This window comes from Danio rerio, chromosome 20 (assembly GCF_052040795.2).
Source record: "Danio rerio strain M-AB ecotype USA chromosome 20, GRCz13ab, whole genome shotgun sequence".
Taxonomy (NCBI): domain Eukaryota; kingdom Metazoa; phylum Chordata; class Actinopteri; order Cypriniformes; family Danionidae; genus Danio; species Danio rerio.
This window is the reverse complement of record NC_141040.1, coordinates 2,530,664-2,557,500: the sequence shown is the minus strand read 5'-3', so window position 1 is coordinate 2,557,500 and position 26,837 is coordinate 2,530,664. Positions and strand designations below refer to the sequence as shown.

At 39.2% G+C, this 26,837-nt stretch overlaps 2 protein-coding genes across 5 annotated transcripts in view; one reads left to right on the top strand and one right to left on the bottom strand.

Moving 5' to 3' along the window:
- The window catches only part of ppil4 (peptidylprolyl isomerase (cyclophilin)-like 4), an 892,903-nt gene that overhangs the window by 498,437 nt on the left and 367,629 nt on the right, over nucleotides 1-26,837 (top strand). The gene's annotated exons all lie outside the window — the stretch shown is intronic.
- The window catches only part of akap7 (A-kinase anchoring protein 7), a gene marked incomplete at its 3' end in the record, with an annotated part of 498,825 nt that overhangs the window by 440,925 nt on the left and 31,063 nt on the right, over nucleotides 1-26,837 (bottom strand). Inside the window, 2 exon segments of one of the 4 annotated variants that reach the window (NM_001442887.1) lie at nucleotides 4,141-4,176; nucleotides 17,636-17,829. In NM_001442887.1, the coding sequence (NP_001429816.1) occupies nucleotides 4,141-4,176; nucleotides 17,636-17,684 (85 nt within the window). In that variant the 5' untranslated portion in view covers nucleotides 17,685-17,829. 4 annotated transcript variants of the gene reach the window in all.

Below are 26,837 nucleotides of genomic sequence, written 5' to 3'. Positions count from 1 at the left end.
TTGATGTCATTTTGAACACAGCCTCATGACGAAAGCTATAGATGTCCTATTATTTAAAAGCGGAATATATGTTACGTCAGCTTGTGAAAACCAAAAAACACAGCATACGCTAATTATTTTAATCTATAATTGGTTATTTATTAAGTATCTGTACTGTAAATGACTTGGGCCTGCTGGTTAGAACATTTCTGTAGACGCTTCAAGCTTTCTAGAGATACATGTCTCATGTCTGTGTGTTTTGTTTTCGCGGAGTTTCAGCGCATTTTACTTCTACAAGCAGTTCACGGAGTGAGAAAAGAGAGAATGCGTACACTGTTTGTTTTTCCTATTTTGCAGAAGCACACACGTTTGTTGTTGTACAACAAAAAGTAGACACCTAACAGATTCGATTGATGTATTGATCTTATCTGTACAATCAAAACTGAAAGTGTAATTTAAGTAAATTTTTGCGGTTTGACGACACTACAGGTCAAAACGCGTATACGCGGTCTTCGACACCAGGGGGTTAATATGGAAATCAAGTTCATGTTTTTAGCAAAACTAATATTGGATTTTATTTTAAATGCGTGTGCGTGTAAAACAATTTAATTTGCACAAAGAAATGATGGGGTTCTTCTCTTAAAAAGTTGTTACCACGCCATTTAGAGCATCAATAAGAGTGCTTTACGTTATAACTAACATGGTTCAAACGATGAATCTGCGACAGAGAAACTACAGGTTTTGGGAAACTTGTCACTACATCGTTCTTTTCCCAAACGATGCATTGTACTAAGATAGTTCAGCCGCGAGTTACGCCATTGTTTAGGAAACACACCCCAGACAGGCAGCTACAAAGTTGCTGCTAGTGTGAACACCACTAAAACTATTGGTCATGAATATTTTTGTTAACTCAAAATTTAAAACATTTACAATAAACGAAAGACTAAAATTAACGGAAACTAACAGCAGTCATTGAAAAAAATTAATTAAAAAATAATAACTAGCAAAACATTAAAAATTTTGCTTTAATCATTCGTTTAATATTTTAAAACTTTACTCTGGTCGACACAGGACTTATCCTGTTAAACTATAACTATTAAACTGAAACTAAATATCTAAAAACTAAATAGAAATGTATTCAGAAAAATAAAAACAAAACTAAAACTTAACAAACCCATTAATAAACTATAATAGAATATAATATAATATAATATAATATAATAGAAGTTTTGATCTATAATATGTAATCTATATGAACATGCTATTTTTGTTTGTAATGTCCATCTGTACAAACTATCCTACGTTGCTCAAATGTGTTGGATTGGCTATGTTTGGATGCTGATGTAAATTCACGAAGCCATTAAAGTTAATAACAACGCCACGTTTCAAAAATGTTATGTTTCTCCTCTGGGGGGCAATCTTTAATATAAACAAAAAAAAGAATGCGAATCACGCGGATTGACTCCGATCGCCCCCTAGTGGCAAATCACTGAACCGGGTGAAAGTTTTACCAGATCTCAGATCAGTTTTACGAATTTGTAGACAATTTAAGGAGACATTTGTCAAACAAAAAAGTAATAATAATATTAGTTATCAGTCTCTAATTAGCCTGTTTCGCAGAGCGCACAATGAAACAAACTATATAAGGCTTAAAATATGATAATAAAACACATTTTATGCATATCCTAACATAATGATTTTAGATAAGTTATACTTTAAATGTAATGTCTGAAAAGCTCATTTTTTGTTGATTTTTATTGCATTTACAGTTTTGACCAGTGTGTGTCTCCAGCATGTGGTGTTTCAAGCACTTCGAAACATTTTGCTAACCAATCGGTTAAACTGTTTCAAAGCTTTTGTATCACAAGTTTTCATGACTGGGAAAAATTAAATGTATCCAGTGACGGTTTTTGAAGGCTCTTCTGAATCAACAATAGCACCGGCTCTGAAGTAGCACCTGGGGAAAAGGGCTAATCGTGAACCATCACAGTTAGCAGCTAAGTCTAACTCATCCTTCAGATTTGGCAAGAGTTATATAAACAGGAAAATCAACAGGAATATTGTAGGGATGCACAGATATAGGCAATTTCACTGATACAATCACTAACAATGCTTTAGGGTTAGTAAGACTCTTAAATGTTTTTACATTTAAAAATTTTCAGGATTCTTTGATCAATAAAAAATGTAAAACAACTGTGTTCATGGGAAATAGAAATTTTTGTAACAGTAATTATACTGTTACTTTTGATCATTTTAAAGCATCCTGGCTGAATGAACCCTTTCACGCCTGAGTCTTTAATTACTCACGCTGACCCTCTTACGTGAGTTTGTTTTTTGTTACCGTTAGTTAGAATCAATTGGGTCCGAAGTTCCGATGTCGATACATCAAGTTTATCTAATGAACCACTAGCTCAAATGATCTATGTATATATCATATTTTGTTTCTTTTTGATCTTTTCTGTAAATATTGACAAATATTCTGATTATATTGTGAAGTTTCTGATACTCGAAAAATCGAATCTGATTCTCAAATTTGTGCTAGAACATCTATTTTGTCTTTTAAACAGCATAATGATGGTATTATTTGCAATATATTGGGTAATGGGCGCCACCATAGTTGCTAGAAGGGATACAGCTCTGATCTGAAGTTAACAAGAAGTTTTAGTAGTATTTATTAAATTATGCATTAATTGTATTTTATTAGCTAGATGGGATACAGCTGAGGATACTTGCATCAATATGACATAATTTTTGAGACACTATGACAAATATTATGTTTACATTACCGTGAGGGTTGTGTTTAAGGGTTGAGGTAGGGGTAAACACTAATAAATACAATTAATGCATCATTTAATAAATAATATTATTACTTCTCGTTAACTTCTGATAGCAGCTGTATGCCTTCTAGCAACAACCGCAGGAGAGATCCGAGCTGCTGGATTTAAGACATGTTTATGCATAATTTTGTGCCGAATACATGAAGGTAAGCAGCTGTTCATCTGGGAGAGGAATAGAGAAAATATTCTAGTGACATAAACTGTGTATTTTACGTAAACAAAGCACACTGTTTGATTGTATGCTTCAGGGACCAGCCAAGGCTAATCACACCGGTGTGATTGTCCGCTTCAGAAACCAGCCAAGGCTTATCACACCGGTGTGATCGTACGCTTCAGAATCCAGCCTAGGCTGATCACACCAGTGTGATCGTACGCTTTAGGGACCAGTTAAGGCGGATCACACCAGTGTGAATGTACGCTTCAGGGATCAGCCTAAGCTGATCACACTGGTGTGATTGTATGCTTCAGGGACCAGCCAAGGCTGATCACAACGGTGTTATTGTATGACTGAAAGGCTTAATTATTAAATGCTTGAAAAAGTAGCTCAATAAAAAAAAATTATCAGAAAACATTATCCTGACTCCAAACTTTAGGACCGTAATGTTAGATGTCTGACATTGTGCATTTACAGTGCTGATGTTGTTCAAAACAGCATTCATCGAAAAAAAATGTTATAATATAAGTCAATTATGTTCAATATATACAGTTAAAGTCACAAATATTTACCCTCCTGTGAAGTTTTTTCTCTTTTAAATATTTCCTAAATGATGTTTAACAGAGCAAGAAATTTTTACAGTGTTTCTTTAAAAAAGTCTTATTTGTTTTATTCCGGCTAGAATAAAAGCAGTTTTTAATTTATTAAAAAACCTTTTAAGGTCAAAATTATTAGCCCCCTTCAATTGTCTACAGAACAAACCACCGTTATACAATCACTTGCCTAATTAACCTAGTGAAGCCTTTAAATATCACTTTAAGCTGAATACTAGTATCAAGAAAAACATCTAATGAAATATTATGTGCTGTCATCATGGCAAAGAGAAAATAAATCAGTTATTAGAAGGATTATTAAAGCTATTATGTGTATAAATATGTTGAAAAAAATCTCTCCGTTAAACTGAAATTAGGGAAAATATACAGGAGGGCTAATAATTCTGACTTTAACTGTATACTGTATATAGTGCATCCCTGCAGTAAGGGGTAAGGTGATGGTATTGACACTGCAAACACAGACAGTGGGGTGAATCTGCGTCTATCCCCCCTCAGTAGTAGGCAGTGAGGGTTGAAGCACGGTACACTACACACACAGTGAAGGAGGAACACGTACTTGTCCGTGCGGCACGCTGCCTGCTTTGCACAAGATCTGCAAGATAAACAACACATTCATGAGCCTGAAGAGTTCTCCGACAAGCACGAGGCTCTGATTCACTCGCTGTTCAATCACGAACACACGCTTCACTCTCAATCACAGTACAGCAGAGTCTGATTCAGAGGCTGTGCGATGATCATGACCAAAAATGTCATTGCTGATTAGTTCCCGTGATACTGTAATCATGGTTATTAATGCTAAATCTGCACAGTGAATGTTTTATTTACACCTCATACAGTACACCTTGATGATTAGGGCAGCAGAGTAGAGTTTCAAATGCAGCTTATGCCGAGTTCAGACTGCATGATCTTACACCCGATTTTGACTTGCAGACAGGCTTGGAGAAATCACCAACAAATACCTGAAATCACAGGCAAATCTGTGCTGATTCACGCGAGTAACAAACACACAATATGAACTATCAAAGACGCCATCTGAGAGAATCGCCGATAAGTTGTTGATACCCATGTGATATCTGGCATGCTCAATATCCGGACCTGTCAGCGATTCAAATCATGCCATGTGAATTAAAAACATGTGTGACGCCACTACTTTGAAAATCCTGCAGTCTGAATTCGACATTTGCTGTTATAAAAAGCCAGATTCATGACTAAAGCAGACAGGGGTCAAACCCAAACCCAATCCAAAAGACTAATTCACAAAACAGGCAAACGTCTGAGGAGGCTGTAAACAATCAAATAAAAATAAATAAGGAACAGTCCAGGAATCAAACCTTTTGAAACACCCAAGACATGTGACTAAAGCGATTAAAAGAATCTGTGATTTCACAAGCATCAAGACCTGGAGAATTTGTGTTGGATTGACATGGTCGGAAACGAAATCACTTTCGCTCATATAGGCTAGTGGTCTGTCCCAAGCAGCAACCTCCTGCTCTCCTTTGGGAAGCCAATACGGAAATAACTAAAACTGCAATGCATCGACTCGCTTTGGAAATCCAGATGATTTCTGGCTGCGCTGGTAAACTGGCCAATTTTACAGCTGATGAAACATGTTTACAGCCTGGTACAAAAGATGGCTTTGGTGCATGTAGCTATGATTACCCTTCATGACAACTGTGTGGGGTGAATTTTTTTTATAACGCATCCGTTTCGTTTTTATTAAGTCTGCATAATTAAGGGTGTGGCCACTTGAGTGCCAGCTAGGTCTCACTGCTCGCTGTCTCGTCACCTCAGCTGATTCCGGCTGATTAGCTTCTGAACTCGGCATATACATCGTATTTTGTTTTGTTTTGTGTTACTTTACACAGTCAATTGCCTTTTGGGATTATTTCCTGCAGTTATCAGATGACATGGCCTACTGTGTGCACTTAATTGAGTTCACAAACAGCCAAGTGTACAACCAAGCACATGTGGTCAGAACACAAACGAGTCACAGGTAATAAAGTATTCAGTGTTTCTCCCAAAGTAAAGTCTCTCTAAGCCAGGTCTAAGCAAAATGCCAGCAGGTGTCTGTAGCTCCGATTACTCTCTGCAACTTTGCCCTTGTTTGGTATCCTGCGGTAAGTGTGATGACGCGAGAACAAAATGGCAACGGAAGGCCGTGCCTACTTGTAGCTTCGTTTGCAGTGTTCAGAAACCTATGGGTGACGTCACGGATACTATGCCCAAATCTTTTACAGTCTATGGTCTGTGCGAGGGCATATAGAGCAACTAAGTTCCATTAAATCAGAAATAATTTCAAAATAGCAATTTGAATTCTCTTAGTGATGTTTTCTAAACAAATGTGAAGCATGTGAAGATGTTTCAACAATTCTAATTAAAGTTTATTTATAAACTAATTTCGAGAGGATCACATGCTTATGATTGCTTGCAGCTGGTCCCACATTATTGAATTCATGATTCACCAATCAGACGATTCCTAAGCCACTATAAATACGCCAAGCTCCATATAACAGCTGCCTTCGTCTTAAAGAATCCCCCCTAACCCACCCCTACTCTTCCTCCTTTTCTAGATGGGTGACACGGTGGTTCTGTGGTTAGCACTGTTGCCTCACAGCAAGAACGTCACTGGTTCTAGTCCTTGTCAAGTCAGCCAACGTTTCTGTGAATTTACACGTTCTCCCCATGCTCACGTGGGTTTCCCCGGGTTCCTCGATTTCCTCCCACCATCCAAAAACATGCAACTTAAGTTAATTGACTAATCAAAATCGGCATCATAGACATGCTCCAAGTAAGTAGATATCTCTTAAGAGCAATCGCTATCTGTTCATTAGCTACTGCAGCAGTGGAGTTCTCCAGATCTACCTGAGCTTAAACTCCCCTCTCGCCTTGCAAATGGGAGGAAACCCTGGGCCCGAGGATCTTATGAGCTCAGGACTTTCTCCCAGGAAAGCATGCCAAACAAGCTTTATAATCAATCACCAGCTAAATGTGAACTCTTGAAACATCATTGAAAATCTTCTATAATCCAATCAGCATTAGATCAAACCTCCATGAACACCAAACTCGACATTCCTCTATTATCTCACTACTTTAGCATCCCTCGACAACTCCGACACCTCACTTCTTAAACAATATGTACCTAGGGGGAGCAATCTGGGGCCAGGCTAGACACTTCAATTGGACGCCAACATCTCGCACCTTCCTGACAGGGGGCATAACACGAGTCTTTTCTGAGCTCAGAGCACCTCTCCCATATTCTTTCAAAGATATGTAAGTGTGAATTTCGTGAATTTGAGTCTTGGCTGGGTCAGTTGGCGTTTCTGTGTGGAGTTTGCATGTTCTCCCCGTGTTGGTGTGTGTTTTCTCCGGATGCTCTGGTTTCCCCCACAGTCCAAACACATGTGGTATAGGTGAATTGAATAAACTAAATTGGCCGTAATGTATGAGTATGTGTGTATGAATGTTTCCCAGAACTGGGTTGCAGCTGGAAAGGTATCCGCTGTGTAAAACATAAGCTGGAATGGTTGGCGGTTCATTCCGCTAAGTTAACCCTTCAGTCTACTACAGTGCTGTGCTTTGCACTGGTCTGCCAATAAACCGGTCAGGCTTTATTCTGAGATAACAACCTCCTGGCTCCTGGATGTACTTTATTGCATGTCTTAAAGTTCAGTAACGTAGTTTCATTGTTGTGAATTGTCATTAATTAATTTGCATTACTTTATTCTTTCTCTTTACTGTGAATGCACTTGTCAAGTATTTATCCCCCCATCCATCCCCTGTCGTCCTCTTATAGTCACCCTATATGAACTTTAATGTCTGACAGAGCTTCTGAAGGGCATGTTTTAGGGAAGGGGCGATTAGATCTCATAAGCACTGGTGTTTTCCACTGAAGGCATTTCCTCAGGAAGCCTCATCTCCTGTCTGCAGCTCTCACAGGGGTTTCTGATGGAGATGCTGATCCCACCTAGAGTTCTCTAATCAGCCTGTGTTTTCCATCCAGGAACAATGTGCGTTTAGGATGGTCAGTGTGTGTCTTCCGCCCACTTCAAAAAGCACAAAAAAAAAAATAAATAAATAAAAAATGCTCTGCTATTTCAGGAGCTCGTTTACAGTGAAATGGTTCTGGTGAGCAGCCAGAGAGTCTCTCAGAACGGCACTATATTAAACAGCCTGGCTGCTAAACCTGTCATAGCGGACTATTGCCAAATTTACTCAAAAAAGCTGGTATAGAAGCGCTTCTGAAGTGTTGTCTATACAAAAATATACTTCCCTAGTGATGTTTAGAAATGCAAAGAATCCTAAACGATCTTCCTTAAGTACAAATTAAATCAAAACTAGCTATATTGACTCTGTTAGCTCACATACAGTAGCTAGTTTTGTGGTGAACAATTCATCTCTGCATGTCATTAAGGAAAACTACAAGTTTGCTCTTGTAATCTTTAACTGTAATCTGGAAATGCACTGTTTGTTTTAAGCTGAATTCTCAGATTAGGTCTGTCTGAGGTATTGGGCGTGGCCAACATACTTAACCACGCCCCTCCAGCTGTCAGTTTAGACAACAAGCAGAAATGGTGAGCAGGAGGAGTCTGTTAGGTTGTAACTCTCCCCAAACCCTTTTCCCCATCTTTCTGAATGAACAACTACGTTACTACATCCAATCAGCTAGCAGGAGAAAAACAAGCCACGCCCACTGTTTTCTCATTTAATATTCCATTTATCTGGCAACTGCATCACAGTACAAACAAAAAAAAATAATAAAAAAGTCGCAGCTTTGAGTTCATGAAGACTTTAAAGAAGAGAAATAATCTTCTTTATATAAAGATTTAATACTCAGCCATGCAATTATCAAGTTTTATTTTCATTTTATCAGCTCTCCTGTTCATCAGTTTAAAAGTATACTAAATAATCTTAGATAAAACAGGTTTATGCTTAGTACTTTTTACATCAGTCTGAGGACAACTCCACACACCGCTGCTAGATGGTGTCACTATCTCATGCAGTGCTCACATATCAGCCTTAATCCACAGAAATACATAGATTTTTTTTTAATCTAGATTAATCTTACTGTAATCTTGGAATTAATCTAGATTAAAATGGCTCATTTAAATTCTGCCGAAGGCATTCAGAATATGTGTGCTACCCAAATAATGACTAAATATAAGTCTTTAAGAACGGGTTTCTCAAGCCAGGTGGCGCATTAGACCAGGGGCTAACTCCTGTTTCCAAAATGCATCACAAACTGCTTGAGAAACTGTTCTACTCTAGTAATTGGTGATGAAAATAAATGATGTTCAATAAGATGTATTTGTGTTTACTCACTGTTTATTCAGGTAAACATGAATTCTGAACTGTAGGCCAACATAAGATCCAAACACATTTTTTAAGACCTTAATCTGACTAAAGTCATAACTGAACTAAACAGAAATGGAATTAAGACGTTGTGTCTGCAGATATTAGAGGCATTATTAAAGTAAACACCGCAATCAAACTATTACCATCATGTAGGACTTTTTTTTCTGACAGGATCCACACACACGGCTGTCAGTAAAGGATTCCACACAAACACAAACACACACACACACACACACACACACAAGGTTTTTTTTCTTTCCATTTGGCGTGCGTTATTAAATTCCATAACACTCTCAGCAGTCCTTACTCCTTATTTGCGTCTAATCCCCCAGTTTGTCAGGGGAGAAGGAATGAAGTGTTCATGAGTTAAAGTGAAAGTGCCGAACTGCAGTTAAAGCCAGGCATCCTGCTGACTTGATTCAGAAGGGCACTTTTTTGTCAGACGGCTCACCGGTCAGGTATACATCCATGTTAAAATATCAAATTGAAAGTCATCATTGCTTCCGTGGAATAGTCCCAGCTCCCAACCCAAATTGGAGAATAGATTGATGGCGATAAGCAATAAGAGTCTCATGTTAATGCAGCATGTTAACGCCGATAACGGCCCACCACTATTGAAAACTCAGGGTTATGCAGTTATTTATTAGACCTTTTATTTTCATTTCATAATAAACTACTAGTCAGCCCCCAATATGAATTGTTTCAAGACAATAAGTGGCTGTGAAATCTTAAGTCAACTTAAGTAAAATACACAGACATGCCACCCAGCAAAAATTCCTGTCAGCAGGGTATAATATTAATAGAAAATATATATAATAATATATATAAAACACAAAAAATCTGTAAATTTTACTTTGGTTGATTAATATATATATAATATATATATATATTAATCAACCAAAGTAAAATTTACTGATTTTTTGTGTTTATGCAACAACAACGTCACAACATTTTGCTTCTGAGCATTAATATACAGTCATTTTACAGCCATCTGATACACAAGTCTGTTAGGCTGCTGATCAGAGCTTTCTTTCTGTTTTTTATTCAGCTTGACATTATTTATCTTCCTCCTGACCTTTCATCTGAAATTCATCTTGCTTCTGGTGTGAATGACCTTTGGTAGACGATTCTGGGCTGTTTTCAACTCTCGGACTGAACAGACAGATGGGCTCTGTTTTACCAATCTAAGTCTACGGTGTATAGCGGCAAAAGCACTAAGTGTGTTTCTTAAGGATGGGAAAAATAGTCTGTGCACCAGGTGCATAGTCTAAAATTGTTGTCCTTTTTCTCTTAATAAGTTCTGGGTTTGGTTTGGATATAACATGCATCAAACCATTTAGAGTCTGCAAGGAGGAATGGGCAAAAAATCCCAAAGACAGGAGTGCCAAGCTTGTGGCATCATATTCAAATAGACTCGAGGCTGTAATCGCTGCCAAAGGTGCATCAACAAAGTGTTGAGCAAAGGCTGTGAATACATGAGATTTTACAGCTTTTTTATTTGTAATAAATTTGCAATTTCAAAAACTCTTTTTCCACATTGTCATTATGGGGGATTGTGTGTAGAATGTTGAGTAGATCAATAAATTTAACCAATTTTGGAATAAGAATGTAACATAAATGAATGTAGAAAAAGTGAGGCGCTTTAAAGACTTTAAGGATACACTATACACACTCAAACACACTCATACACACACACACACACACACACACACACACACACACACACACACACACACACACACACACAAAAAAATCACATACGCATCCAATCAAACAAACACATGCACACACAAGCACGCACACTCTCAAGCCCACTGTAAGCCTGGAACTGTTATCTCTGTGTGTGTGTCCTTGGGGAACAACTGGTAACAAGGTAATCAAATCTTAACCACCCCCGCCCCCCCATCCACCCCCAGCATACACACACACAACACGCAGAGTTCAAGGCTGGTCCCTCTGCCATCCTTCAGTTGATCTCACAGAAACAGAAGATACACAGGCTGAATGTGGAATTATGGTTACTGACACTAAAACAATCTGAAGCTGTTACATAACATCAATCTAACATAATAAATACGTTTGCATTCTGCCTTTCAGCTGCTCAACCCCTCAACCCTGCAGACTCTTTCTGAAAACACCAGCATCCAGAACCGCATCATTCAATTCAGCATCCCTCAGTCTAATCAAAGACCGCAGACATCGTGCAGATTACTCTTCTAACACAGCTCTGAGCCAAATCTGTACATCTTACAACAGTTTTATTTATTAACACGTGTCTCTTTATTACACTATGATGCAGTGTGTAGATGTTTAATATCGATTTACTACACTGTGTGCCATAAACACACAATGCAACACTACAGCCTAGAGCCTAGAATAGTGCCCTGTCTGTCTGCAGTTACAAACTAGCCTAGAGCTCCATCTGTTGTTAAAAACTAGCCTAGAGTGTTGTCTGCTGTTAAACATTAGCCAAGAGCACTATTTGCTGCTAAAAACTAGCCTAGAGCACCGTCTGCTGTTACAAACTAGCCTAGAGCGTCATCTGCTGTTAAACAATAGCCTAGAGCATCGTCTACTGTTAAAAACTAGCCCAGAGCGCAGTTTCTGTAAAACACTAGCCTAGAGCGCCATCTGCTGTTAGTCACTAGCCTAGAGCATCATCTGCTGTTTAAAAACTAGCCTAGAGTGCTGTCAGCTGTTAAACACTAGCATAAAGTGCCGTCTGCTGTTAAAATCTAGCCTAGAGCGCCATCTGTTGTTTAAAACTAGCCTAGAGCACCGTCTGCTGTTAAATGCTCTCTTGTATCTGACTTGCCCCACCCCCTTTTTCTCACTGGCTGTTCATTTTATGCGCTTGAGCTCAGCCACTTTCTTTGACAATGGGAAACATACTAAACACTATTGGCTGTTTTTTAAAAAGGGGAGGGTCTACTCTATGCCCCGCCCTCTCTTCATGTTTCAGTTGAGATTACTTCAAACATCAAATAAAAAAATGCACATTTCAAAGCACTTCACAGGACCTTTAAACCTCATTTATATTAAAAGCACATGCCGAGTCACTGATGAGTCTCATTTTTAATGTTCATCTTTAGGCTAAATATTAGCTAGTTATTTTATTGTCAAGATCTGAGATCTGGCGCTTTCAGTATGGCAATAAATAACCATATCATGGTGTTCAAACTCACATTAGTAACATTCAACACTGAATAAAGCCAATAATCAGTATCTGAGGGGAATCATTGTCATGGTAGTTTATGCTGTTGTTCTGCCGGGATGTCGCAGGAAATAGAAAGCATTTCTAAAATACAAATTGTGTATATTGGATAGGACAACAACTCCTTTAACATGAAGCAGATAATTATGTGACCACAAATGAACAATTCCACGGTTTGATGAAAGTAGCTGAATACGACTGCCACTTTGTGAAATCAAACATCTCAACACACATCTCTGACACCAAGCAGATGGACATGCTGTTTTTTCATCCAAAAACCCTGATCGATTTTAGTGTGGATGCTGAAGACGAGCAAGAAATCAATCCAGAAAAGCAATAAGGCGGCAACAAAGTAACCTGACCCTGTTACAATCTGTTTTGTTTTTCCTGATTGTTCTGAGTAGAGAAAAGGGATGCTGATATTTATTTGACTTCTTTTAGATTAAAATATGTTATGCAACATGAAAACATGGCTGATAGCTTTCATTAGTAGTACTGATGCGTTCTACTGTGAAACAAATCTGATAGAACATTTGTGAAAAAATTTGATCTCATATCGAATTTAAGCACTGTATCGCATTTTTCTTGAATACCGCACAACCCTACTGAGTGTGTTTGTGTTTGACAGAGGGCCATGCTGTGCGTGAGCGGCTATTATTTATCTGTATCCCACAGCTTTAACACAAACCTCAGTGTGTCACACACGCACACGCATACTCGCTGAGCTCTCGCTGTGACCTGCGGCCTCATAAACACACTGTATTTCATAGTCTCAGAAGCTCTTCCCATCATTCACCTTTCCTACACACACGCTCTTCTCCTTCATGTAAGTAGGCCACGGGTGTGTGTGTGTGCTGCGTCCGCAATCCTCTTGTCACACACAGCTCAAGATAAACAATGGCGAATCGCGGTCCTGCGGGGCCCCGAAGGCCCTTCAGCTCCATGCATACTAATCACAGTCATGCTGAGTTCAAGTGCACAAAGATTGTACCTCCATATACGCGTTTGGTATTGTGACTTTCATGCTAGATAGCACACACTCTTCGAAATAAACATTCAGGAGAGCATTCATACAGCAGTGAAGCAGAAGAGGTAATGCTGGCCCCACAAAGAATCTTTCAGTGAATATTGCTCAAAATAATCAACTTTTTTGTCAAGAACATTTTCAGAATCAAACTAAATTATTGAATATAAAATAAAATCAATAATAACATTAATAAAAGTTTAAGTGAATTATAGGAATGTTTGTAGGAGGCTGTTTACATTAACTGTATGTATCTGCTGTTAAACACTAGCCTAGAGCATCATCTGCTGTTAAAACTAGCCTAGAGCACCGTCTGCTGTTAAACACTAGCCTAGAGTACCATCTGTTGTTAAACACTAGCCCAGAGCACCATCTGCTGTTAAACACTAGCCTAGAGGGCCATCTGCTGTTAAAAGTAGCCTAGAGCACTATCTGCTGTTAAAACTAGCCTAGAGCGCCATCTGCTTTTTAAAAACTAACCTAGAGCGCCGTCTGCTGTTAAACACTAGCCTAGTGCGCTGTCTGCTGTTAAACTCTAGCCTAGAGCGCCGGCTGCTGTTAAAAACTAGCCTAGAGCGCTGGCTGCTGTTAAAACTAGCCTAGAGCGTCGTCTGCTGTTAAACACTAGCCTAGAGCGCTGTCTGCTGTTAAACACTAGGCAAGAGTGCCGTCTGCTGTTAAAAACTAGTCTAGTGCTCCGTCTGCTGTTAAACACTAGCTTAGAGCGCTGTCTGCTGTTAAAAAGTAGTCTTGAGGGCCGTCTGCTGTTTAAAAACTAGTCTAGAGCTCCATCTGCTGTTAAAACTAGCCTAGAGTGCCATCTGCTGTTAAAACTAGCCTAGAGCGCCATCTGCTGTTAAAACTAGTCTAGAGCGCCATCTGCTGTTAAAACTAGCCTAGAGCGCCGTCTGCTTTTAAAAAACTAGCCTAGAGCACCATCTGCTGTTAAACATTAGCCTAGAGCGCCGTCTGCTGTTGAAAACTAGTCTAAAGCGCCATCTGCTGTTAAAACTAGCCTAGAGCGCCGTCTGTTAAACACTAGCCTAGAGCGCCGTCTGCTGTTAAAAACTAGCTTAGAGCACAATCTGTTGTTAAAAACTAGCTTAGAGCACAATCTGCTGATAAACACTAGCCTAGAGCGCTGTGTGTTTTAAACAATAGCCTAGAGCACCGTCTGCTGTTAAACAGTAGCCTAGAGCGCTGTCTGCTTTTAATAACTAGTCTAGAGTGCCACCAAGAGCGGCGTTTGCTGTAAAAGACTCCTCTAGAGCGCCATCTACTGTTAAACACTAGCCTAGAGCACCGTCTGCTGTTAAACACTAGACTAGAGCGCCGTCTGCTGTTAAACACTGACCTAGAGTGCCGTCTGCTGTTAAACACTAGCCTAGAGCGCTGTCTGCTGTTAAACACTAGCCTAGAGCGCCGTCTGCTGTTAAACACTAACCTAGAGTGCCGTCTGCTGTTAAACACTAGCCTAGAGCGCTGTCTGCTGTTAAACACTAGCCTAGAGCGCCGTCTGCTGTTAAACACTAGCCTAGAGCGCCGTCTGCTGTTAAACACTAACCTAGAGTGCCGTCTGCTGTTAAACACTAGACTAGAGCGCCGTCTGCTGTTAAACACTAACCTAGAGTGCCGTCTGCTGTTAAACACTAGACTAGAGTGCCGTCTGATGTTAAACACTAGCCTAGAGCACTGTCTCGTCTGCTGTTCAAAACTGGCCTATAGCTGTTTCTGTTGTTAAAAACTAGCCTACAGAATTGCTGTTTTCTGTTGTTTCTACCCAACATCACAAATCTGTATCACCGAGACACATATTTCTGTTTCCACCTGAGGGTCACGTGACACTGCACATAGGCAACAGACACAACTGAGAGGACCAATGGAGAATAAACACGAGATGCATACTGTAAAAAAGACAAAGGAGAACTACAACTACTAGACAACATGTAAGACATTCAAAAACACGTCTTTTTACCAAAACCCTCTCCCTCCACAGACTGATGGAGCCTCATTAAAGATAGAGTTAACTTTCACAACACAATGATGCACGTGGTGCTGCCATCCCATCCTATCTCATCCCTGCAAAAATCAGATCAAATCCTTAGCCTCAAGCTAGACAGGAGCATTATTAAATCCAGATTTCAATCAGGCCTTTTTCTGGTCTGGTGATGCCATCTAATTGTGTTATTTAATCCAGCCGTGGTTGTTTCAGGTGTCACTCTTATTATTGCCACAAGGGGGACCAAAATATAGAGGCACTGTTTCAAACACACATGCCTTTTACTTTCACTTTCAAATTTCAAAAGACAATTAATCACATAATTGAAATGACTTCTTAGACAAGTCATAACATAATCACAATTACTTCTTAGTTAATTACATATTCACAATTAGGCAATCGCATAATCAAAACGCGCAATTAATTCTTAGACAATTACTCTCATTATTGCAATTAATCCCTAGACAATCGCATAATTGCAATTACTTTTTAGTTAATTACACAACTCTAGTAAATTCTTAGATGATTATTCATAATTACTTTTTAAGACAATTAATCGTATGACCACAATTACTTTATAGACAATCAATCGCACAAATCGCAATTACTCATTAGACAATCGCATAATTGCAATTATTTCTTGGACAATCAATCACATAATCACAACTAATTAGACAATCACATAATCGAAAGCACTCATAAAACAATTAATCGCAATTACTTCAGAGACAATTAATCGCATAATCAAAAGTACTCATAAGACAATTAATCGCAATTACTTCTGAGAATTAATCGCATAATCGAAAGTACTCATAAGACAATTAATCACAATTACGATTGAAACAATTACTCCCATAAACGCAATTATTCATTAGACAATCGCATAATCGCAATTACTCATTAGACAATCACATAATTTTAATTACTTCTTAGACAATTAATCACATAATCGGAAGTACTCATAAGACAATTAATCGCAATTACTTATTAGACAATCAACCGCATATTCGCAATTACTCATTAGACAATCGTATAATTGCAATTACTCCTTAGACAATTGATCACATAATCGCAATTACTCCTTAGACAACTAATTACATAACGGAAAAGACATCTTAGACAATTAATTGCACAATCGCAATTACTTAAACAATTGCATAATCACAATTACTTAGACAACTAATCGCATAATTCCAATGACTTCTTAGACAATCACATATCTGCAATAACTTTTTAGACACTTAATCGTAAATACTTTAGACAATTAATCACATAATCGCAAGTGCTTTTAAGACAATTAATTGCATAATCACAACTACATCTAGACAATACCTAGACAATTAATCGCATAATTGCAGTTACTTCTTAGACAATCGCATAATCGCAATTACTTCTTAGACAATTAATCGTATAATCGCAATTACTTCCTAGACAATTGCATAATTGCAATTAATTTTTAGATAATTAATCGTATAATCGCAATTACTTCTTAGACAATTGCATAATAGCAATTACTTCTTAGACAATCGCATAATCGCAAATACTTCTTAGACAATCGCATAATTGGGATGACTTCCTAGACAATTAATCGAATAATCACAACTACTCCTTAGACAATCGCATAATCGCAATTACTTCTTAGACAAACGCATAATCGCAATTACTTCTTAGACAAACGCATAATCGCAATTACTTCCTAGACAAACGCATAATCGCAATTACTTCCTAGACAAACGCATAATCGCAATTACTTCCTAGACAAACGCATAATCGCAATTACTTCTTAGACAATTAATTGCATAATGGCAATCACTTCTCAGACAATCGCATAATAGCAATGACTTCTTAGACAAACGCATAATCGCAATTACTTCTTAGACAAACGCATAATCGCAATTACTTCCTAGACAAACGCATAATCGCAATTACTTCCTAGACAAACGCATAATCGCAATTACTCATTAGACAATCACATAATACCAATTACTTCTTAGACAATTAATTGTATATTCGCTATTATTCTATAGACAAACTAATATTCGCAATTACTTCCTAGACAATTACTTGCATGATCACAATGAATTCTAAGACAATTACTCACATAATCGCAATGACTCCTTGGGCAATCGCATAATCACAATTACTCACTAGACAATTAATCGCACAATACCAATTTTTCCTTCGCATTTCTCAGACAATCACACAGCCGCAATAACTTCTTAGACAATTAATCATTAGGAAATAAAGGTTAAAACCATGACAGCTTGACACATGACCATCAGAGGCTCCCACATGCAGACAATCCCACCACACAGACCCCAGCAGAGCAGAAATCACCATAGATCATCATCATCATCATGTTACAGACAGCGATGTTTCCACCCGCAGCCCAGCGATCAGATGCTCGCGACGCTCACCAGCAGAGAAGCACACAAGATTTTAGGGTTTTTTCAGACACTTACTGAGCTTATCCTGGGGTCGAGACAGAGGGAAGCAGCACAACTGCCCCATCACGTATACACACACACACACACACACACACACCGCAGTCTTCAGACAGAGGAGCACTGAGATCCAGCCATGCTGACAGCGGCACACACACACACAGACAGAGAGACAGAGCGTGTGACTGCCTCTCGCTCCACTGCCATTATGCAAGCGTGTGTGTGTGTGTGTGTGTGTGGAGGGGGGCTGGTGGGAGATTGGCCGACTCAAGCTCCTCCTCCATCCTCATGCCAGCTTGAATAATTGCTCTGGAATGGACAGGGGCTTATTCCTCTGTGTGTGTGTGTCTGTGTGTGTGTGTGTGCGCGAGAGAGAGATCAGCGAACTGGAACAACCCTTAAAAACACACATCTGGCTGCTGCTCACACACTCAGAATCCAGGACAGCGGATTTCTGCACAAATAAAAACAGCTGTTTGTCTGTGTGTGAGTGTGTGTTTGAATGAGTGTTTTTGAGTGTGTTTGTGTGTGTGTTTTTTGAGCAGGCTTGTGTATGTGTGTGTTTGAATGAGTGCTTTTGAGTGTGTGTTTGTGTGTGTGCATATGTTTGAGTGTGTGTGTGAATTTTTGTCTGTTCTTGTGTGCATGTTTTGGTGTGTGTGCTTGTGTGTGTGTGTTTGAGTGTGTATGTGGATGTATTAATGTGTGTGTGTATGTGTGTGTGTTTCTGTTTGTGGGCGTGCATGTGTGTGTGTGTGAATTTTTCTCTGTTCTTGTGTGCATGTTTGGGTGTGTGTGTTTGTGTGTGTATGTTTTAGTGTGTGTGTGGATGTATTAGTGTGTGTGTGTGTGTGTGTGTGTGTGTTTGTGCGTGTGAGCGTGCTTGTGTGTTTCTGTTTGTGAGCGTGCATGTGTGTGTGTGTTTGTGTGTGTGTTTATGTTTGAGTGTGCATGTTTGGGTGTGTGTGCTTAGATGTGTATGTTTGAGTGTGTGTGTATGTATTAGTGTGTGTTTGTGTGTGTGTGTGCGTGCGAGCGTGCTTGTGTGTGTCTGTTTGTGAGCGTGCATGTGTGTGTGTGTTTGTGAGCGTGCTTATGTGTGTGTGTTTGTGTGAGTGCATATGTTTGAGTGTGTGTGTGAATTTTTGTCTGTTCTTGTGTGCATGTTTGGGTGTGTGTGCATGGGTGTGTATGTTTGAGTGTGTGTGTATGTATTAGTGTGTGTGCGTGTGAGCATGCTTGTGTGTGTGTGTTTGTGTGTGTGCGTATGTTTGAGTGTGTGTGTGTGAATTTTTGTCTGTTCTTGTGTGCATGTTTGGGTGTGTGTGCTTGGGTGTGTATGTTTGAGTGTGTGTGTATGTATTAGTGTGTGTGCATGTGAGCATGCTTGTGTGTGTCTGTTAGTGAGCGTGCATGTGTGTGTGTGTGTGTTTGTGTGTGTGCGTATGTTTGAGTGTGTGTGTGAATTTTTGTCTGTTCTTGTGTGAATGTTTGGGTGTGTGTGTATTAGTGTGTGTGTGTTTGTGTGTGTGTTTGTGAGTGTGCTTGTGTGTGTGTTTGTTTGAATGAGTGTTTTTAAGCGTGTGTGTGTGTTTTTGTGAGCATGCTTGCGTGTGTGTGTCTGTGTGGTTGTGTCTGTTCTTGTGTGTATTTGTGTGTGTGTGTGTTTCCTGCAACTCATGTCAGTCTGATCTTTGCTCCAGATGAACGTCTCAGGCCGTTTGTGGAGAATACCGTGATTGTTAATGAATGGTAAAAGCTAATTAGCGGTTATTTAGTGTGGTGGTGTAATTAACGATGTGAAGACTCACAGACACTGTCAGCTCTAATATCAGCTCAGTTCACTGACAGAGCATTTGATGGAAGATTAAATGATGAGTAATGAGGCGAGCTCAAACACACACTCATTTATACACACACACACACACACTCATTTATACACATACACACACACAAATATACCCATATACACGCTCATACAAACAAAACTTCTTCCCTCCCTGACTAATGATTGTGTCCAAACAGAACGCAGCTCTTCATTATATTACAGTGATGAGAGTCATCACTGAGGACAATTACAATTCAATTAGAAACGGACATCAGGACATCCGTCTTATAGTCTCAGATTCATTAAACATTCCACTAAATCTAAATAATCCACAGTGCTTCAAAAGCACAGAACAAGAAGGGCTAGAAACACTTATGTTTACACTACCTGACCAAAGTCTTGTTGTGGATCTCAGTTGTAAGAGCAACAAATAATAACTGGACTTCTAGTTGAGCATTCGCAAAAGTGGCAGAAGGTAAATTTATCCCATGAATCAACTGTTGAACTGCATCCCAATCATGCAGAACTTCCCATCACTACTGTGTATCTAATCTCAGAGCAGCCTTGCACACATATTGTAATTAAAGCTGCTGTCTTGTGTGCTGTTGTATGTGAATTTGAGGATGGGTAGACGGCAGTGGTAGATGACAGGGTTCACGTGTCCTCTGAATACAAGTTTCAAAATGTGTAGGAGTTTTTTATTCATTCATTCATTCATTTTTTTTGTCGGCTTAAGGCTGATTTATACTTCTGCGTCAAACACCGGCGTATGCTACGGCGCTGCCGCATAGCCCTTCGCCGTAGCCATCGCCGTCACTGACGTGCACCTCTCAAAAAAAGTAACGACACGTCGCAATGACGCGTAAGCTCTGTGATTGGTCGGGTTGGTAGCGGTGACGAGTCTGGGCGGGACCGAGAGCCGGGCGAATGGCGCGACGCCACGCGAGCGATTGTTTACAAGTGTGGAGTCCCGTGAAGGAGCTCCGGATGGAAAGTTTTGTTTTGTTTTTAGCTCATAGTTAAAGTTGTTGCACGTCCGCCGGTTCCTGCCTCAAAATGAGCGAGTTTGAGCCACTTGTACATCCAGGAAGTGTTCAGGAAATGCAAAAAAAGTAGCGAAGAAACTCAACACAGAGGAACATTTACACCTCACTGCCAACTAGCGTTTCGGAAGTGTTAATGCAGACCGACAGAGACAGCGCGCAGAAGTATAAATGCACAGCTACGCGCGTTGCCTGCGCCGTGGGTTACGCCGGTCACCTGACGCAGAAGTATAAATCAGGCTTTAGTCCCTTTATTAATCCGGGGTCGCCACAGCGGAATGAACCGCCAACTTATCCAGCAAGTTTTTACGCTGCGGATGCCCTTCCAGCCTCAACCCATCTCTGGGAAACATCCACACACACATTCACAATTTAGCCAACCCAATTCACCTGTACCGCATGTCTTTGGACTGTGGAGGAAACCCACGCGAACGCAGGGAGAACATGCAAACTCCACACAGAAACGCCAACTGAGCCGAGGCTCGAACCAGCGACCCAGAGACCTTCTTGCTGTGAGGCGACAGCACTACATACTGCGCCACTGCTTCGCCCCCTGAATGAGTTTTTATTATTTATTAATATTTGAATATTTAACCTGATGATTTTGAGTCTTGCACCTAACAAACATGCTTATTTAGAAAAAAACTAAAACTGAAACTAATAAAAATTAAATTAAAACTAAATAATTTCAAAATATAGAAACTAATAAAAACGAGTACATCTCCCTCTAAGAACTAATGAAAAATAAATGAATTTGAAAACAACAAGTCAAAACGAAATAATCAAAAACTATTATGACCTTGATCCACCCCTACTCCTCCCCCTCTATCATAGACTAATCTTGGACAGGGTGGCACGGCGGCTCAGTGGCTAGCGCTGTTGCCTCAGAGCAAAAAGTTCGCTGGCTTGAGTCCTAGCTAAGTCAGGTGGTATTTCTGTGAAGAGTTTACATGTTCTCCCTGTGCTCGTGTGGGTTTTCCCTTAGTACTCCGGTTTCCTCCAACAGTCCAAAGACATCCAGTATAAGTGAATCGAATAAACCAAATTGGCACAGTATATGAGTGTTTTAGTACTGGGCGTTCACCGCATATGCTGGTATAGTTGGTATAGTATAGTATATCCTGGTTCATGTCTACATGGCAACCCCTAATAGTCTCTTGCTTTATTATCAATCATCAGCTGCTGTAAATGTGAACTCTTGAAATTGACAAACCCTGAAATAGTTATGTCTCCTTGTGAGATCAGGCTGATATGCCTCTCGCCTTTCAGTAACGTGTGAAGTGTCGCTCTCAGAAAAGTCACACGCTCAACACTCATCTCATTATGGACTAATGCCATAAATCTTCCACAACGTGCCCACAGTTCGCACTTTATGAAGCCGAAGTTCAATCTACGAACACACTGCAGTGACGACACTGAAGAGCTGATAACATTTCTGTTTATAACAGTTCATCAGGATGATCTATGGTTCACACTTGTACATACGCTGGGGGGAAAATGTTCTTACTGTTTCTAATGCAAATATCGAAACATCATTAAATCAGGACGAAATTTATAGACAAGGAAAATGGTGTTGTTTTTAGAAATGTTAAAATTAAAGAGTTCAAAATTCCACAAAACAATTACAGGACTCCATATTAAAACGTTTTTTTCTCAATATTAAGAATATTGTCTTGTTTTCGGAAATAATACGGCAAAATTAAGAGTTTTTCCTTAAAACTAGCTAAATACTCTGCCAATGGAGTGAGAGAAATAATCTTGTTTATTGCTTTGCAAACATAGCATTATTTTCCTGACCCCATTGGCAGATTATTTAGCTAGTTTTAAGGAAAAACTCACTTAATTTTTGGCATTTTATTTAGAAGACATAATATAATATTTATTAATAATATAATATAATAATATAATATACAATAATGAGTATATAATACAAAGAGATAATATTTTTAATATTGAGAAAAAAATGCTTTAATATTGAGTCAATCGTATTTCCTAAAACAAAACAAAGTGTTTTGCTTGTCTAGAAAATGCTTCTTCATTTAAGGATTTTTAGATATTTCGACAAAAAAAATATATAAATAAATAAAAAGTGAAACATTTGTTGTGGTGTAGTTATATATTTTTAATTGGTTATTGAGTTCAGAAATCTCTGAGAGTCACAGATTAATCCACACATTTACCAATTAACAGAGTAAGTTTTGGCATTTTATGGTTTTGGTTTAGTTTTAAGGGATTTTTAAAATATTTTGCTTCAGATAATGACATCAACCCAGCAGTCCAGATTAATCATTAAAGCAGGATCTGACTCTTGGACCTATGAACCTCATATTGGGCGGAGAACCATGTAGGGTAACTTCATTAACACTGATTACAATATAACTTTAAGGAACAATGTGTAAGATATTTTTGCTATAGCATCCAGTGTTATATACAGTATTTTGCTGACTTGTGTACTGGGATTGTCCCAAATGTTCGGATAAATGCTCAAATAAACTAGTGAGACGGAGTTTGTGTTTGTTTGTCCTAATGACACACTGTGCGAGATTTTGTTTGACGTCATTTCAGTTCACTTTTCGATTCTATTTGAAGTATACTGAGGCCTTATGCAAGGTCCTGCATGACTGAAATGCTATCGATCTTTAACTTGCAATGAGCACATCTTTATATCACTGTGTAAAATTCATGTAAGTTTGCCAGCATCTCAGCAAGTAATTCTTTAATTTGGTTACACAGCAAACGTATTGCGAGATCAGCTTTTATACTTTTTGACCGAATCAGTGGTGTACTCAATACTCAAACTACTGTAATTGAGCAGTTTTTCTCAGGAATTGTAATTTACTATGTAGTTTTGAGTACATTTTTAGCGCAGTATCAGTACTTTTACTCCACTGCTTTCCTTTAACCTGCAGTCACTACTTTATTATTTCTTGTCAATGGGGATTAGAAAAATCCGTCCTGTGATTCCTGTACAATCACATCGCACATAGAAGGTATATCGCATTACAATGAACTACCTGAAGACATGGGCGATTTGAAAATGCAGCAGTTTGAAAGCATTAAAAGTGTCCAAGAAGATGTTCAAAATCTTTACACGCCTTGACCCAAACTGTTTAGATTAGGGATGCAACAATACAGTTAGTCCACGGTTTAATACATACCTCGGTTTTTTAACAAGGTTTTCGGTTCGGTTTTCATGGCTTGACACGTGTGTTTTTATTTTATTTTATAGGCAATAGGAACAGTGCAAGGTTAAGGAGAAAACAAATAAAAACGCATGTATACAATACTCATTTTGTTTTACTTAAAAGCCAGGAAAAGTACAGCAGTTCCTAGTGTATAGTATAAAAAATGAACACTGAAATCTCCCAGCTGCTGGTAGCCCATGAACAAACTGGGGAACACATAAAATCCTACACTTTAAAAATAAACACACATGTGAAGCTAATAAAGATAAATTGGCCATTTCAAATCAACATTTTTGTACTTCAGTAAACTTAAATAAAGCATCTTCATTATCTCGCTGCTGAAAAAATGTGAGACTGTAGTCTGTAACGCGGATCGAGTGCTTTTATAAGATGACAAGAGCCCACATCTCAAATCACCGAAAACGGCTGCAAATCTTCAGCAGTGAACACCCGCACTGCCTTTGCTATTTTATGTGTCTCTCGGAACCAGTTGGGTTTGTTTGCTTGAAGGATTCAGCGAGGGATTGTTGCTGTTTGGAGGACTTTATCACCTTCTCTGCTCTCCTGCTTCAGACAGTGATATTGCTGGGTGATGCGCTGCAGATGTGCAGTCGTGGTTATACGTGTAAATCAATGCTTGCACACAGTTATTTTTTGTTCACCATTTTTTCTTTTACTGGCATTAAACTTACCGGAAAAACAGAAATGTCCTCACACTGCAGATTTGAAAGACGCCGGCGCTTTCTCGTACTGTTGCCTCACTTTGCCGGCGCTTCCTTGTAATGTTGCCTGACTTCACCGCCGCTCGCCATGTTAAAGTATAGAATGATGGTCAAGCGCTCTCTAACTTTAGAGCATAGTGATTGGATATTTACTCGTGGGGAGGAGTTTCCTCATCTCAGCTCATGGGCTTACAGGCACACACAGTCAATTCGGGGAGATATGAAACGCACATAAATTATTTACACGCAAAACCGAGAAAACGCAATTCACAAGCGCTTATTGAACCGTGGAGGTCGTACCGTACAGTTCAATATTATATTGAGAACCGTGGCATCCCTAGTTTAGATGCATGTCACTTATGAGAAGATGAAGAATGTTTACTTTATTTCCATAGCAGGACAATTGAGTAACAAACCGTCCCGATAACAGCTGTCACATGTGCACTTTGACTAAACAGCTGATTGAACTAAACTTTTCCAAATGAGTCCAAAGTTCCTCTGATAATGTGAGATTCACCAGGGTGTGTTTCTGCAACTCTCAAAACACTGTCATCATCTGAACAATCCTTAATCTAGATGGGTTTTCATATAAACCAATTCTGATACCAAATGATCAACTAGAAGTCAAGTTATTATTTGCTGTTCCTAAAGCTTGGATTTTTGTCAGGTAGTGCACTTTCTATGTGCACTTTCTTTACTGCAAATGTCACATGCAAAACGCTGGTATTTCACCATCATGTTTTTAGTGTGTCAGCCGCTATAGATTATTGTAATAGTTTGTATGCCATGACATTCAGTATTTCATAACAGCAGCACTCATCAGCACATCAGTCAATACGCGAGTACATCAACATTAGAGCCGCGTGAACTGCTGAACCTGCGTCTGCACCATCTGCAAATCAGCAAGCAAACACGAACACCACAAATGTTCACACTAATATGCACTTGTTTAAAAATGCATATTTTAACAATATTTGGCAACCATTGCTATAGAAAATTTAACAATATTTGGCAACCATTGCTATATTGCTATAACCAAATGCTATATAGACTTTCACAAGATTATTGTATGTTGATTTACTTTATTTCATTATTTATTTTATAACTACGTTGCAAGCCAGGCTCTTTATTAATACGCTGTTTACATTTCTGGAGATCGCGAAATACAACCCAGGAGCTAGGTGTTTGCAGCTTTTGCTTTCGTGGATCCACCAGAGACCGCTGTTCGTGCATTTTCAGATCTCAAATTTCTCTCATGAGTGCCTTCACGCGTAAATTCACCAGAGGCCACTTTTGACTGAATAAACAACTCAATGACTGACCGATATGACTGACCGATAACCCCACCCACCTCCTTCCCTAAACCCAACCCATAGTGTTTTCAAAAGCACTGATTGACCCAATCACCCGAACCCTGTTGTCGGGGCAAACTGGTAACAAAGCAGTCCACACAAAAAGCCATCCACACATAGGTAAGCGGTCATCTGGTAGCACGAAAACAAAGAGAAGATGTCAAAGTGCTCGCTTACAAGAAAAGAAGTTGGATGGATTTAGATGGTTTGGCATCGGAACTCTTCATATATAGGATTAAACAAAACACCATTATCCCTAACAGGAGCTCAGTTAAAAATAGGCTATATAACCGGAACACTTGAGGAAAACTTGAAGCTTGTATGTTTTTGAGCTGAAAATGAATGTTATCTAAAACAGGGTTTCCCAAACTTTGAGGTGGTTATAAATACAGAAACCTTGCATGCAATGGCGCACACACACCAATAGACCCAAGTCTATTCTTCGTATATTTTTTTGTATGTATGTCAGTGCTGTAAATGTGCCAGAAAGACTAACCTGGTGCTGTAAAATAAATCTGCTGCATCTGACGCTATTGCTGTGTCTTTAATGTAATGTAATTACCCCAGGGGTCTTAATTCAATATGTAATGGCCCGTTTCCACTGAGTGGTACGGTACAGTTAGGTTTGGTATGCTTTTATGGCCGTTTCCACTGTCAAAAGTGTACCGAACCAAACTGTACCGTATCACTTTTGCAGCACCCTTTCAAAAGGGTACCAAACGGGAGAAAGAGTACCAAAAGGTGGAGCTACACGTGCAGCTGAACGTTGATTGGTTACAAAGATATGTCACGAGCTCGTGGAGCTACACAAAATGTAAACAAAGGAACCGCCATGTTTTTTTAAAATAAAAAGCTGAGATATTACATGGAAATACTATATAAATATAATAACCAGCCATGGATGACCCGGGCTCAAACAAACCTTGTCATTGTCTTGATGAACAGACACAAAGCCAAGAAGAAAAATATGTCGTGTCCTGTTGTTGTTTTACGAGCCCGTCTAAAATTGCGAGCGGTATTCGCTTTCTTCCGGGAGCTTGTGCCGCGTCTATATTTGATATAACGAACTTCTTGAGCTGATGATAATAGC